General features: G+C 45.1%; 3 protein-coding genes and 1 long non-coding RNA gene across 8 annotated transcripts in view; 2 read left to right on the forward strand and 2 right to left on the reverse strand.

The window, feature by feature from the left end:
* The window catches only part of Col16a1 (collagen type XVI alpha 1 chain), a 50975-nt gene extending 50628 nt beyond the window's left edge, over positions 1–347 (forward strand). The window contains exon 72 of the mRNA XM_010621601.2: positions 1–347. Within this exon, the coding sequence (XP_010619903.1) occupies positions 1–203 (203 nt within the window). The 3' untranslated portion in view covers positions 204–347.
* LOC104860428 lies at positions 294–6785 on the reverse strand. 5 transcript variants are annotated; one of them, XR_779681.2, is made up of 3 exons: positions 6689–6785; positions 727–1178; positions 294–585 (listed from the first exon to the last, which is right to left on the reverse strand). It is a non-coding gene; the product is annotated as an uncharacterized LOC104860428 (long non-coding RNA). The 5 variants fall into 5 exon arrangements; XR_779680.2 differs by having other exon boundaries at positions 6619–6727; XR_779683.2 differs by lacking the exon at positions 6689–6785 and adding an exon at positions 6423–6598.
* The window catches only part of Pef1 (penta-EF-hand domain containing 1), a 14767-nt gene continuing 8050 nt past the window's right edge, over positions 6749–13465 (forward strand). Inside the window, exon 1 of the mRNA XM_010621594.3 lies at positions 6749–6901. Coding sequence (XP_010619896.1) covers positions 6764–6901 — 138 coding nt within the window. The 5' untranslated portion in view covers positions 6749–6763. The remainder of the gene's footprint in view (positions 6902–13465) is intronic.
* The window catches only part of Hcrtr1 (hypocretin receptor 1), a 20101-nt gene continuing 19734 nt past the window's right edge, over positions 13099–13465 (reverse strand). Inside the window, exon 8 of the mRNA XM_033767520.1 lies at positions 13099–13441. Within this exon, the coding sequence (XP_033623411.1) occupies positions 13383–13441 (59 nt within the window). The 3' untranslated portion in view covers positions 13099–13382. The remainder of the gene's footprint in view (positions 13442–13465) is intronic.

A 13465-nucleotide genomic window follows, 5' to 3' on the forward strand; every position in this document is an offset into this window, starting at 1 on the left:
GTCCTCAAGGGCCTCCTGGATATGGCAAGATGGGTGCAACAGGGCCAATGGGCCAACAAGGCATTCCTGGCATCCCTGGTCCCCCGGGCCCCTCAGGCCAGCCAGGGAAGGCTGGGCACTGCAATCCCTCAGACTGCTTTGGGGCCATGCCAATGGAGGAGCAGTACCCACCCATGAAAAACACGAAGGGGCCTTTTGGCTGAAATGACCACTTCCCGTGAGATGAAGGACTCCATTCGGAATAAATGACCAAAGATTACAGGACTCTGTGATGGGTTATGAATGTTTGTGTTGTTATTGTTGTTGTTGTTGTTTTTAATTGCTGTTACTATTTTTTTAACAATAAAGAAAGAAAACTATCTGCAATCCCACTTCCAGTGATGTTCCCCTGGCGCTGCAGCCACATCTCCCTGGCATCTCCATTCAATCCCAGAGTCTCAAATTGGCCCTTCATTGTCTGCAGTCAGCCAGCAGAGTTGTGGGGTGCTGCTGTATATAGGGCGCCCCCAGCCCAGCTTCCCTCTTCAGGTGTTTCTGATTCATCTTTCAGCTTTCTGGACCTGTTTTCCATCCTCCACAGCACACCTGTCACAAGTTAGGGCAGGAGTATCACTCAGCCTCTCCTTTCAAATGAACCAAAAGCAGTTTTGAACACCCCACTTGCAGCTCCCACACTCTGCCCACCTTACTTCACGTCCTATGACCCAAAGCCAATTCAGCTTGTACCTTGGGAGATGCCACCCAGTACTAGGGTGTGTTCACCTGCCTGGAAGTTCCTCCAAGCATGCAGGCTCTTCTTGATGCTCCAGTAATTCTGTGATTAGAAAACTTGTGCAAACAGGAGGGAAGATAGGCTGTAGCCCCTGCCTAGGCAACCAGGGAATGCTTCTGTGGGAAATGAGGTGGAACTTCCTGCCTGCACCAATGCATGATTCTCTCACTTGCTCTCCAGCTTCAGGCAGTGCCTTTCTGGACTGAAAATGACATTTTTCATTACTCAAATGTGTGTGATGCTTTTCCTGTACATCCCTACCTAGGCCTTTGGGAAAACAGCTAGGTTGTATCAGTGAGAAGAGGTCATAGGCAACCACAATCAGATCTAAGCTTGTGGTCCTCAAAGTCCACTGGCGGCTTCTTGATGATCCATGTCTCTCTCTCTCTCTCTCTCTTTCTCCTCTCTGAAATGAAAAGGGATAGGAAGAAAAGAGAAAAGGACAGTGGATTAAGCCTTATAGAAACATTCCGTCTCAAGCTTCTTTCTTTATTTTTCAGATCTCCTGTCCTGATGGGCTGGCTGCCTTGTAAGAAAGCAATGGGGCACTTACAGAGACTTTTCAGGTCCCAGCTTTCTGGAAGGCTTATTCAAGTTGGATAGACTTCAAAGGGATCACAGAACAGGCTCAGAAATGTACTCAAAGTCTAGATGTTTATCCAAACTGCCTGAAGCCTTCAAGCTGGCTGTCAAATCTCTCCAGACCTGGCATTCCCAGCATGTTTCTGGATTTTCTCTTTTCTGGTTGAGCCCCCAAAATCCAGGAGACTGGCCTAAGGACAGATTCTCAGAACCTCTGCCACATTTTTTTCCTGACAGGGACAGAGGTGTGCTGGTGGTCACAGGAATGAAGTCAGGAAGACTCCTGAGCCCGCCAGAGTACCTCACATACTGTTTCTAGATACAGGAAGAGTCAGCTCTTCAGCTCTCACCAGCAATTCTCAGTGAACCCTGGTTCTAACTGAAAACATTATAAAGCAAATACATTATCTTTACATTGAAGTAGCAGCCAGGTTTTGGACAGTGGATGAAGACAGATGTTAAAGCACTCCCATTAGAAGGCCAGCTTCCACTCAGCCCAGTCTGCAAAGCGAACTGATGATGGGCCTCTTGACTGGGAGCAGGTTGGCACAAATAGAGAGGCACAAGCCAGCTGTTGAATTAGGCAGGTTGGCTCCAAAGGCCAGAGGGGAAAATTGCCATAAGGAAACATCAAACTCAGTCCCTTTGAGGGTCATCAGGGAATTGATCCTTATAGAGTAAATGATGTTTACTCCTTTACTTTGCTTCTTGTGTCAAATTGAGGCCTCTCTTTGGGAATTCTATGACAGGCTAGGCTTAAGCTTCCATGATTTGAGTGCTTGCCTCCCTGGAGTTTGAAATTGCTGTATTTTTCTTGGACCATGAAGAACCAGATGGGAAGCTGAATTTTATAGTCTCTTCTTCTGTGGTCAGCAAAAAAATCTGTGGATCTTGCTCATCACTTCAGGAGCTGGGTAAGCTGAAGAGAAAAGAAGGAGGGGCCCATGCCTTCCACTTCTCTTAGGGCAGCCTTTTCACATTCCCACCCTGCTGTTCTTCCATCTTTATTTCTTAGTCTATTTCAGGTTTTTAAGACAACACAGAGATTGTTCAGATTGACAAAGTGTAACTAGAGGAGTCCATTTCCTCTTCCAACTTTGTGCCAGGAACTGTACTAGGCTCTGGGGATCCTGAGGCAAACTAGACAGATATGGTCCCTGCCCCTACATAGTTAAACAACTACAATAAAGTGGGATGATGGGGGAGTACCGGGTGCCACGGGTATGCATCCCTGGGGGATCTTACTGTGTCTAGAGAGAAAGCGATCAATCCAGGCAGAGGGAACAGCATGTGCCAAGTTCAGAGATGATTGAGCACAGCAGGCTGTGATGGGATGGAGGGCAGTATGGTTGGATTGCTGGGCACAAGCAGGGAAGGCACAGTGGGGAGCCACTGATGGGTTTTACACAAAGGTTCGTTGAGTCTGGTTTACCTAATGGGGAGTTTGCTGACGGCAATGTGAAGAATGACTGGGGTGTCCTTAATTTGAGAATCATTTGCTCTATAAGATGGATAAAAGGCTGGTGCATATTTATCCTGCAGAGAAAAATCCCACGTTTGATGCTGTCTAGAATTTAAATCTTCCTTTGGGTCATATTTTCCTGTTACCACAATGCAACAGAATCTAACAAGATTCTTTCTTCACACGTGGCCAGTCTGTTAACCCTTTATGAGACTCCATCTTTTTGTTGCTGTCCTGAATAGTTTACAGGAATAGACCGCACCAATGTGCTCTCCCTATGATCCCATGATGGAAGGGGAGTGTGGCCAAATTGCCACATCTGCTGTTTTCATGTTTTGGTTGGTTCTGTGGAGAGCTACAAATCACTCTCTGATTTATAAAATCCAACTGGAATTTCAATTTTAGAACTGGTTCTAGATGGAATCAAAGAGAATTAATTCCATAATAATTAGGTAGGTGTTGGCATTCCTTCTCAGTAAGCCACACGGGAGCCTGGTGCTCGGCTGGGAAGCTGCAGGGAGGATGTGTCTCTAGGGGAGGCAATGTTTTCCAGTGGCCAGGCCTTCCATTACCAGGTCAGCCACAGGGCTTCCGTTGACTCCGGAAGGTGCTCTGTGCTCTATAAAGGGTTGGAATCTAGGTTTTCCTCTTTGGCTAAAACTGAAAGAATAATAGAAATGTTCCCACCCACCTCTTGCCTGCAGGTAGTTGAGGTTTGGAAAATGAAGTTTTTCAGCCTTTGGAAGATCCTGAGTTCTCTTTCATCTAGCCCCTTCCAAAATAAACACACCTGGGCCTGCTGTGGGTCCTCAAAGGCATATCTCTAGATGTTGGCTTTGGTTGGTGTCTGGCTGCCTGAGAGATTTGGGTGCCTCTGCCTACCAAATAGCATAGACCTCCAACAGAAAGCTCTCTTAAGTCTTTAGCTGGGCAATGGGGCATGGGGGCAAAGAATTCCCATAGGCAGGGAAAACTCAGCACCTAGAATAGGGCTTGGCAAGTCATGAGAACTCAGTAGGCTAATGTGTTTGTGAAATAAATGAGTGTGAGTCACACAACCCGTTAGCAAGCCAGGTGTCACTATTCTCTCTGTGGATTAATATCCCCTTGACCTTCAGCCCTGCGCATACTTCAGAACTTCCTGACATTTTGAAATTCCACCAATATTTTTTGGACTGTGGGGTTACGAAGGTAAAGAAGACCTGAGATCTACTACAAGTAGGAAGTGGTTAAAGCAGTGTGAATTTGGGTTCAAATCCTGAATTCCCCATTTATCCTTCTGATATTAAGGAAGTCACTTAGCTTCCCTGAGCCTCAGCTCCTCAGTATAAGTGGGTAATGGTATTTATTTCAAAAGACCGTGGTGAAAATTTTAAACACCACAGTACTTAGCACAATGTCTGTCACCAAGTAAACATGACGATAATAATAACTAATATTTATTGAACTCATGACAAGTCCTATTCTAGGTACTGAGGGTAGAGAAATGAATAAGAGGAGAATCCTATAATACTCATGTAAACCTTACAAAATGTATGCAAATCTTGAAAGAGGGTAATTCAAATAGTAATGACTATTATGAAAAATAAGATATAGTGGTATGATAGATAACTAGAATGTACATGGGGTATCAATGTACCTTAGATGGGATGTCCAGGAATTTTCCCACCTCCCCAAAAGGTGCTATTTCAACTAAGGCCTGGATGATAAGGAGGAGCCAACCAGTAGAAAGCCAAGGGAACAGTATTCCAGACAGAAGAAAGAAGAAATCCAAAACCTTGGAATCAGGAATGAACTCAGTATGTTTCAGGGGTGACAATCAGGCCAGCATGGCAGGGGTGAACTGAAGAAGACGGCAATGGCTGCCAATGAAGATGGTGACACAGGTAGGATCTAGGTTATGTAGGACCACAAAAATCGTAACAATGAGTTTATATTTTATTATAAATGTGATGGTAAGCTCTTGGAGGAGTTTAAGCCAATGAATGACATTATCTGATTCACATTTTAAAACAATCACTCTGGCTGCCCGATGGAGAATGAAGTGAGGGGAAAAGAGCAAAAAGCAGAGACACTGGTCAGGAGGCTATTGTAGTGATCTAGGCTATAGATGATGGTGTCTTGGACCAGACAGTGCAGACAGGAAGAAAAAGAACAGATGCAGGTATATTTTTGAACTAGAGCAAATGGAGGTGGGGGAATGAATGGAGAAACAGACACCTAAGAAAGATACTTGGTTTTTGGCCTGAGAGATTGGGTTTTCTAAAATGGAGAAGGATGAGTTTAGGGTAAATATGAAACAGAACTCTTAACCAAGGCCAACTGGAGTATGGCACAGTGACAGTACCAAGTACAAAAGGAGACGGGCAAGAGTGGCTAACTCTTGAGCTGGATGTAATGTGGGAAAGTTGGATTAAGGATGGGATTGGAATTGAGGCTTGGAGGATTGGAGATGACAACAGGGGTTGCTAGTCCAGGAGTGGTTTGACCATAGATTTGAGCATAAATAGGCACAGTAAGCTCATTTTCTTTATCTTCTTCCTTCCTTCATGTATGTATGTGTGTGTGTATATACATATATATTTTTTTTCTGTTGCTGTTGTTTAAGACAAAGTCTCACTAAGTTGCCCAGACTGACCTCAAACTTGCAATGCTCCTGCCTAAGTCTTCCAAACAGCTGAGCTCACAGGCTCACAGGCATGCACCACTACATCTAGCAAGCTCATTTTCAAATGTACATATTTGTGGCTGGGGATTTAGTTCAGTGGTGTTGTGCGGGCCTCACAAATGCAAGGTCCTGAGTTCAATCCCCGGTACAGGGGGAAATTTTTTTTACATATTTGTCTCTGACAATTGAAGAAAGTGACTTAACTAAAATAACTTGCCCAAGATCATAACAGTTAGGAAGTAATAAAATCAATATCCTCACACCAAAGTAAGAGTGATGAATTGTGGAAGACCTTAGGAGTATAGAGTGGGACATAGACTGGTACTGTGAGAAAGATTTAAAAAGTAAGGTTGGGCCAGATTGTGAAGGGCCTGAGATGCCAGGATGGAGACTGGCTTTATTTTGCAGGTACTCATTGCAGGTGGTCCAAAGGGGAATTATCACAATCAGCACTGTGGTTTTGTAAACTGCTAGATTCATAACCCTATTCATTTATCTATTTATAAAGTACAGTGTCCACATTATAGGTAGTGGGGATAATGATAGGCAAACCCGACCAATCCTGGAAGAACGTAACAAATCAATCAAATAAACACGCAAACAATACTACTGTATAGGCTTTGAACCCCGAGAGGGAAGATACGATGTTGAGGTCTCTTGGGAACCACAAGCTGACCTACTATGGGGACAAACCTAGACTGTACTGCTGAGACCTAAGCATCCACTGAACGCAGTTCTAGGCCATATTTTGTTGCGAACTCACTGTGAATTACAACAAATAAATCACTGCCTTTCTGGGCCTCAATTTTCCAATTTATGAAGAAAGCGCCACTAAATCATCTAATTTTTCTCCAACTCTGTCGATTTGTATTTTTTCCCAAAGACCACAGATCTGTATCCCACCTCAAGGCCACTGATTTGCCATTAGAGAGGCTTACTCTACTTTATTTTCCAGAAGGCAAGGGTTGGTTCCCCGTAGTCATGACAACCGCCTGACGCGTGGAAACTTGAAGGGACGACAGTTATACGCCACTATTATGCGTCCCGTTTGCCAAGTTACAATATGGCCGCCACAGCGACACCTGGCCCAGTTGTACCACTAAATATCTTGGCCTCAGCAGCCCTGAAACCTACTCTAGGTCAGGAAATGGCGAGACAAGTGCTCCAGTACAACCATCAAGACTTCCAGACGCTTGCACCCTACCCTTACGCCTCTGATCTGTCCGCGGGGCAACCCTCCATCTGTTAGTAGCGTCACTTCCGTTGGCTGACTTCACCAATGATCGACAGTCTATTCGTCCAGTCAGAAGCAGGCCCGCCTCTAGGCCCCTTTAGGGGCAGCATTGAGAGCAGAAAGCCCCGCCTTTCGCCGACGTGTGACGTCAGAGTCGCCATGGCAAGTTATCCATACGGGCAGGTGAGTGTGAGAGGGGCCCGCGGATCCAGGTAGGGGGCGTGCCAAGCTCAAATCGGGTTCACCCGGCTCTTCTTTCTCCCGGCTTTCTCCGCGCGGTTTACACTCCGAGATTCGCTTCAGCGAGGCTTTACGCCGTAGAGAAGGGAAAAGGAGCTGCTGGTGGCACCAGGCGCACGTCACTCAGGACAATGCGTCCGTGAAGTGGTGTCGGGCCCTTTGACATCTTGCTCGCGAGGAGTTGGGAACGTTGAACCCCACAGACCCAGGCTGAACCCTGCCTGAATTCCACACCTTCCTAAGATTATAGGCGTCCTGGGCGGGGTGATCAAAGCTGACAAGATATTTAGAGCTCTGGTTCCACTCACGTCATTTAGGGCGTCTGATTAAAAAAAACAAACAAACAAACCAGGCTTTCTGACCACCCTACACCTACTGCATCACAATAGGAGAATCCGAGATTGTAGCAGGCGCCGCAAGTGACCTGGTGTGATGACTGATGTGTTCAACGTCTGTTTCACGTAAAGGAAAAGTGAAATCCAGAGGAGACACAGAATTTATCTGAAGTAACTAACATTAGTTAAGCAGCAGAGCCAAGATCAGAACCTGGACTGTCTGCAAATGCTTGTTCCTTGCCAGTCCATCCCGAACAGCTGAGAACCACAGCAATGTGATTCTGTGTCTAGAATTCTTTTTTGAATGACATAAGGCTAGGGTGAATTGCAGTTTAGAGCCAGAAGTAGATTCATATACTTAGTTTTGAGTCCTTGAGCACGCTTTTTGCGTGGGGGGCTGAGGGGCGGCTGGGAGGGGTGATGCTGGGGATTGAATCCAGGTCCTTTTTGATGCTGGGGATTGAATCCAGGTCCTTTGCACTGAGCTGCATTCCCAGCCTGTTTTTTTATTTCAAGATGGAGGTTCTCACAGTTGCTGAGGTTGGGCTGGCATTTGTGATCCTCCTGCCTTAGCCTCCCAAAGTGCTGGGATTACAGGCATACACCACCATGCCCAGCCAGTATTTTGCCTTTCTAAGACAAAGTTTCTTCCTCTAAAATATGGAGAAATAGAGTCTACATAGAGCTGTTATGAAAAATAATGAGATGATGCTTGTAAAGCACTTGGTACGGAGTGTAATGTGTTGCCATTTCGTTTTTTAAATTTTACTAGAGTCCTAGAAGGTCAGTCCTCAGAGACCCTCAAACAGCCTCCATTTTAGAGGACATAATTTAGAAAGTTGCCTGAAATCACATCACAATTTAGATGAGAAAATTCGCAGAGAAAAATTGGAAAACAAGATCAGATGGAATCTTAGCACACAACTAACCATAGCCACATGTCTAAAGATGTCATCAGGGTCCTTGCAGGAATTGAAGCTCTGTACAGTTTACCCAGCAGTTGGATCTCCATTGCACCAATCATGAAGGCCCTTAGGTAAGCAGGGATTTTTACCCCTAATCTGTAGGGAGCTTGGTGCATTGCTAATACATAGATATGACTGTAAGGTGGCATCTTTTGCTACTGCATTTACCATTACTGTGCCATGCTGCCTGGGCTTATGCTTGGAGTGAAATATTGAAAACTATATGGAATCGAGTAAGAATAAGAAATGGTGCTTTTTTTTTTTTTTGGCCATGTTACTGTTGTCTGCTTCCTTGTCTCAGGTGTTCTAAAAAAGGAAACTGCTGTTTAAGTCATTCAAAGGCTCTGTCAGTGCTGCCTCCCTCCACCCACTACATAGCCCTGGAGGATTCCAGCCAATTGCTAGGTGTCACAATTCCTGTAATTTTCCATTGACCCCAGCCCAGGGTATTCAAGCATGGACTTGGGTGTTGGAATCATAAAACTGAAGCACTTTTTGGTTCTGTGCTTGAACCAGCTTGATGTATTCAGTGTCAAGATTTTGGTCTCTGAGGCCAGAGAAATTTGTCTTCAAGTCCCTGCTCCTCCACTTCCTTACAGAAGTTTATTGTAAAGGTCTAAAGAACAGTTTCCCTTTTTTAGAATGAGGTTATAATAGTACCTATCTCAGAATTACCCACCACACACACACACATATACATATAATTTTTTTTTTTTTTTTTTTTTTGGTACCGAGGATTGAACTCGGGACCTTGAGCTTAAGGGTCAGGTGGTAGAACCACTGAGCTAAATCCCCAGCCCTAGTTACTGTAAATATTAAATGAGAGAATCCATGTCAAGTTCTTGCTGTGGTGTTTGACATGTAATCAATACTCCAAGTGGGAGGAGAAGGCAGGTATGTAGATTGCAGCATCAGTATGACAAGTGCACTACTAGGGCAGTACAGAAGGGATGCCTAACTCACTGGGAATGCAGGAAAATTTCATAAAGGAGGTGACGTTTGAGCCAAAAGTTGCATCACTAGTGTCAGTTAGCTGGATGAAGGAATTGCATAGTAGTAGAGGAAATAGCTTCGCAAAGACCGGAAGCAAGACAGCCCAGTATTTTGAAGGAACTTTAAGATAGCAGTGTGGTAATGAAATAAAAAGGGCAAGAAGTAAGACCAGAAAGGAAAGTAAGGACCAGATTCCAAAGGGCCTTTTATGCCTTTGGTGAGTGGGGGAGTCACTTCATCCTTAGAGTAGCAGAGGAGCTGGTAAAAGGGTTTGTTCAATCATCCTTTGAAGCACTTACCTTGGGTCACTGTGAGAATGGATTGATGTAGGGATCGTTTCAGAGCTACTGAAGTAAGGTAGGTTTTAGAGAACAAGGACCTGATAAAGGTTGATTTGAGAAGCTTTTGGGAGGTAGAGTTAAGAAAACTTGGTACCTAATTAAGAGAGGAGAAAGGAAAGAGGAGGTATCCAGGAGGGCAGTGAGGCTTTGGGTTCGCATGCCTGTGTGGCAGAGGTACCAGAAAATGAGAACACGGAAGGAGGGATCGGGTTGGAAAGGTCAGGCAGCTCTTGGATATGCTCAGGGGAAATGCAGCTAGAGAGAGAGATTCTGGAACATTAGCGCAGAGGTAGTATTTGAAGTCTTGAGACAGTTCTTGGCTCATTGTCATTGGTTGCATGTTTCTGTCCTTTAAATGTTTTAGGAGGCTGTGCTGGTGCATGCCCAAACCATTCCTTCTGACTCATGATTGTTTAACCCTTGGTTTAGGCTCCTCCTCTTCCAGCAGGCACTTGAGGGGGAGCTCTGGGGTGCAGGCTTGGGATGCAGCCTCTTCCCTTCCTGATCAGGACTCAGCATAGACCAGCCTTTGGTACTTGTGAGCCTCACAAGAGTCTTGGGAGTAGGAGAATGAGCCGTCAGAGCTAAAAGAAAATACAGGACTGTTGGAGTGAATTATTTGGAAGAGGTGGGCTTTCATCACTTGCGAGATTCCAGATGATATTGCACAGATTCATTCATTATGACTGAGAGGCTGGACTGAAAGGTCTTTGGGGTTTCTTTTAATATGGGCTCTTAAATTGGATCTAGGTACTGGAGAGAAAAAATAAGATTCTTCCAAGACACCCTGATTTCTGGGCCTGAAGGTACTGAAAGAGTGCCTACTCCAAACTTTCCCTTCATCGCTGTCTTCTCTAGAAAGCCATTGTATCTCACAAACATTTAGCGCAGTCCTGGTGCCTGTACGTGCTAGGCACTCATTTGTGCAGACCTGATTTGAGTCCCAATTCTCCTATTCTAACTGTATGACATCAGGCATGTTATTGAATTCTCTTCACCTTAATTTTCTCATCCCTAAAATGGGGAAAGTAACGCTTAACCTCGCAGTACTGAGGATCAGTGAAACCTGCTTGAACTGGAAGAAATTAATGGAACCTCAATAACTGTTGTGTCACCCAGCCCCCAATATATCAAATATAACTTATTTGCCATCAGTGAAGACCTTTAGAAACCATGGTTACTGAACTCTTTTCCCCCTATTTCACAATCTTGTGTTTATCAGTATGAAATACTCTTGGAAAAAAACTCTTGAAAGAGTTGGCGGCATGAAGTGATGTAAAAAACTGTGGAATCAAGAACACAGGTTTTTTTTTTAATTTATTTATTTAGGGGTATTTTTTGAGACAGGGTCTCACTATGTAATTGAGACTGAACTGAAACTCACTATGTATCCCAGGTGGGTCTCGAACTCCCAGTGATCCTCCTGCCTCAGCCTCCTGAGTGCAGGGATTATAGACGTGCACCACCACATCCGGCATCCCTGGTTTTTACTTCTGATTCAAAGTTTTACTAACACCTTGGTGACCCTGGGAACCAGCCTACCATCTTCCCTGAACTTCCTCTCCTGACTGGATTCCACCTCAGGTGGTGGTTCTGCCTACTGCATCATGTGCAGGCTAGAAACCTGAATCATCCTAAACACTTCCCTCTCCTCGCTCCCCCTCCATCTCCTTCCTAATATGATTAGTTGCCAAGTCATGTCTAGCATATCTTTGAAATAGCTTGAGAATCCATCCCGTCCTCTCTGTTTCCAAGTCTGCTGTCTGGTTCATGCCTGGCACCTGGGATGCCACCACCCCTCTAGCTCATCCCCCACACTCCTGGTCAGTTCTCTAAACAAGGATTTGATCAGTTCTTCCCTATTAGAAACCCTTCTCGGGTACTCTACTTTCTGCAGTGTGAAGCACAAACTCTTTAAAGTAGTACTCATTTGTTCAAATGCTGTGAACCCTTAACTTACAAACTTAATTTATTGGTGAGGGCTGGTTGTAACTCATGGTAGTCAATGAAGGCTCAGACTCCTCTGCACAGCCTTCAAAGTCTCTCTCCTGCACACAGGCATCTCAGTGTCCTTAGACATTGGCCCAGGATTTCTCAGTGAACCTCACACAGGAAACGATGCTGTAATGTTCCTTCCAGAACTCTTCAAGGGTTAAATCTGCATCTGAGACCATCTGGAAGCACAAGTGGCCAGCATTTGGGCTGTAACTCAACACTTTGTTCGTAAGTTAAAACTAAAAGTCCATTCGTAACTCAAGGTGTTCGTATGTGAGGCTGGTCATAACTCAAGGGTCTGTATTTATGGAGGATTGCAGGTGCCAGGCACTGTGCTGGACCCTGGTTACCATGATGAGCGAGTCCCAGTGTCTGCCCCTAGGGAGCTTACTATTGGGAGGGAGATACAGTTAGCCACTAACTGAAAGGTGATGGGAAAGGTGGTCGGTCAAGGACTGTGTAAAGGACTTTCTGGATTCTTTTTCAGCCCATTCCCTGAACACATCATGTTCACTCCTAAGTCTGCACTGCCTTTCTTCTCCCTTCTGTCTGGAGCGTCCTTCCCTGCCTTCTTTTGGGGGGATGTGTAGGTACCCTTCAAATACCAACTCTGATATCACCGCTTCCTCTTCCAGGAAGCCTGCATGATTCACTTTGTGCATTGCTCATGTGATTGCTCATTTATTCATTCAGCAGACAGAACAGATTCCTCTGTCTATGCTGCCTTCATAGCGTGTAAGCCGATTTTTCTGCTGGCACTGATGAGATTGTATCATAATTATGTGTGGGCTACTCAAGGGTAAGGGCCCCTTTAGTTTTGTGCTATGTAAATACTTGCTGAATGAAGTCATTTCACAGCTCTGTGCTCAGTTTCTTCATCTGAGAAATAGGCCTATTAATATCTTCCCTTTTTCTACTCAGGGATTATTAATGACATTGTGCCAGTAGTGTTTGTATATGTGAATGTCCTTCATAGGAAGTTGGGTGTGGGGCAGAAAGGAGAGGGTTTTGTTGCTGCCAGACTGCTCCAGAGGCACAGACCCTATAGTATGATAGTTGGAAGGGCAGAAGACCCGCCTGCCTGTACCTGCATTGTTGGGAGCATTTCCCAGATGGGAGAGCTGTGTCTCAGGTCCCCCTGGCTGGGAGGAGCTTTGCTTGCATGGACTTCTGGAGGAGCAGCTGCTTCCTGGCTTGGTATCCAACATGTCCTACCCTGGAAGCCCGTGTCCTGTTGCTTAATGAAGGAGCATTGAGGCAGAAGGCAGTGGGAGTCATTCGGTGTGCCCTGGTGTGGGGGAAGGAGTCCTGCCCGCTTCCGCCTTTTACTCTCAGGGACTTGGGCAAGTTCCTTTCCCTCTCCCAGCCTTAGTTTCGCCATCTGTAAAATGAGGGTTAAGTTATATTAGAGGCCTTTGGGGTGCCTCTCCTGTCACACCTCTCCAACCCCCTTGAGAATCTTATTAATTCTGAAGTGCCAGATAAAATGTCATTTTCTTGGGGAACCCTTCTATGATTTTACCCTCTTTCTTTTGCAATTCCATGGCAAGTGGCTTATGTGCCCATGTTAAACACAGTTTTTTATGCCACTCCATTAGGTGTTAAAGAGTATCCCCTTACCCTTCTGTTAATTCTGAGTTCCTTCAGAATTTCTCACCTTACCATCTTTAAACCCCATAACTTTTACCTGGCCCAGGACTTTGCTGATAGTAGTAATTCATATAGTAAGATAGCAACAGCAATGATTTATCATTTGTTTATTCCCCGCATTGTTATAAGAACTGTTTTTCTTCCATTAGTGGTTTTCAGACTCTTTTGGGTTTTTCTGCGGGTTCTTCCAAGTCTTCTCAGAATCTAGCAAGGAAGGAGGCCTCTGTG

The sequence above is a fragment of the Fukomys damarensis genome, unplaced genomic scaffold (assembly GCF_012274545.1).
Source record: "Fukomys damarensis isolate Sample0158 unplaced genomic scaffold, DMR_v1.0_HiC HiC_scaffold_23, whole genome shotgun sequence".
Taxonomy (NCBI): domain Eukaryota; kingdom Metazoa; phylum Chordata; class Mammalia; order Rodentia; family Bathyergidae; genus Fukomys; species Fukomys damarensis.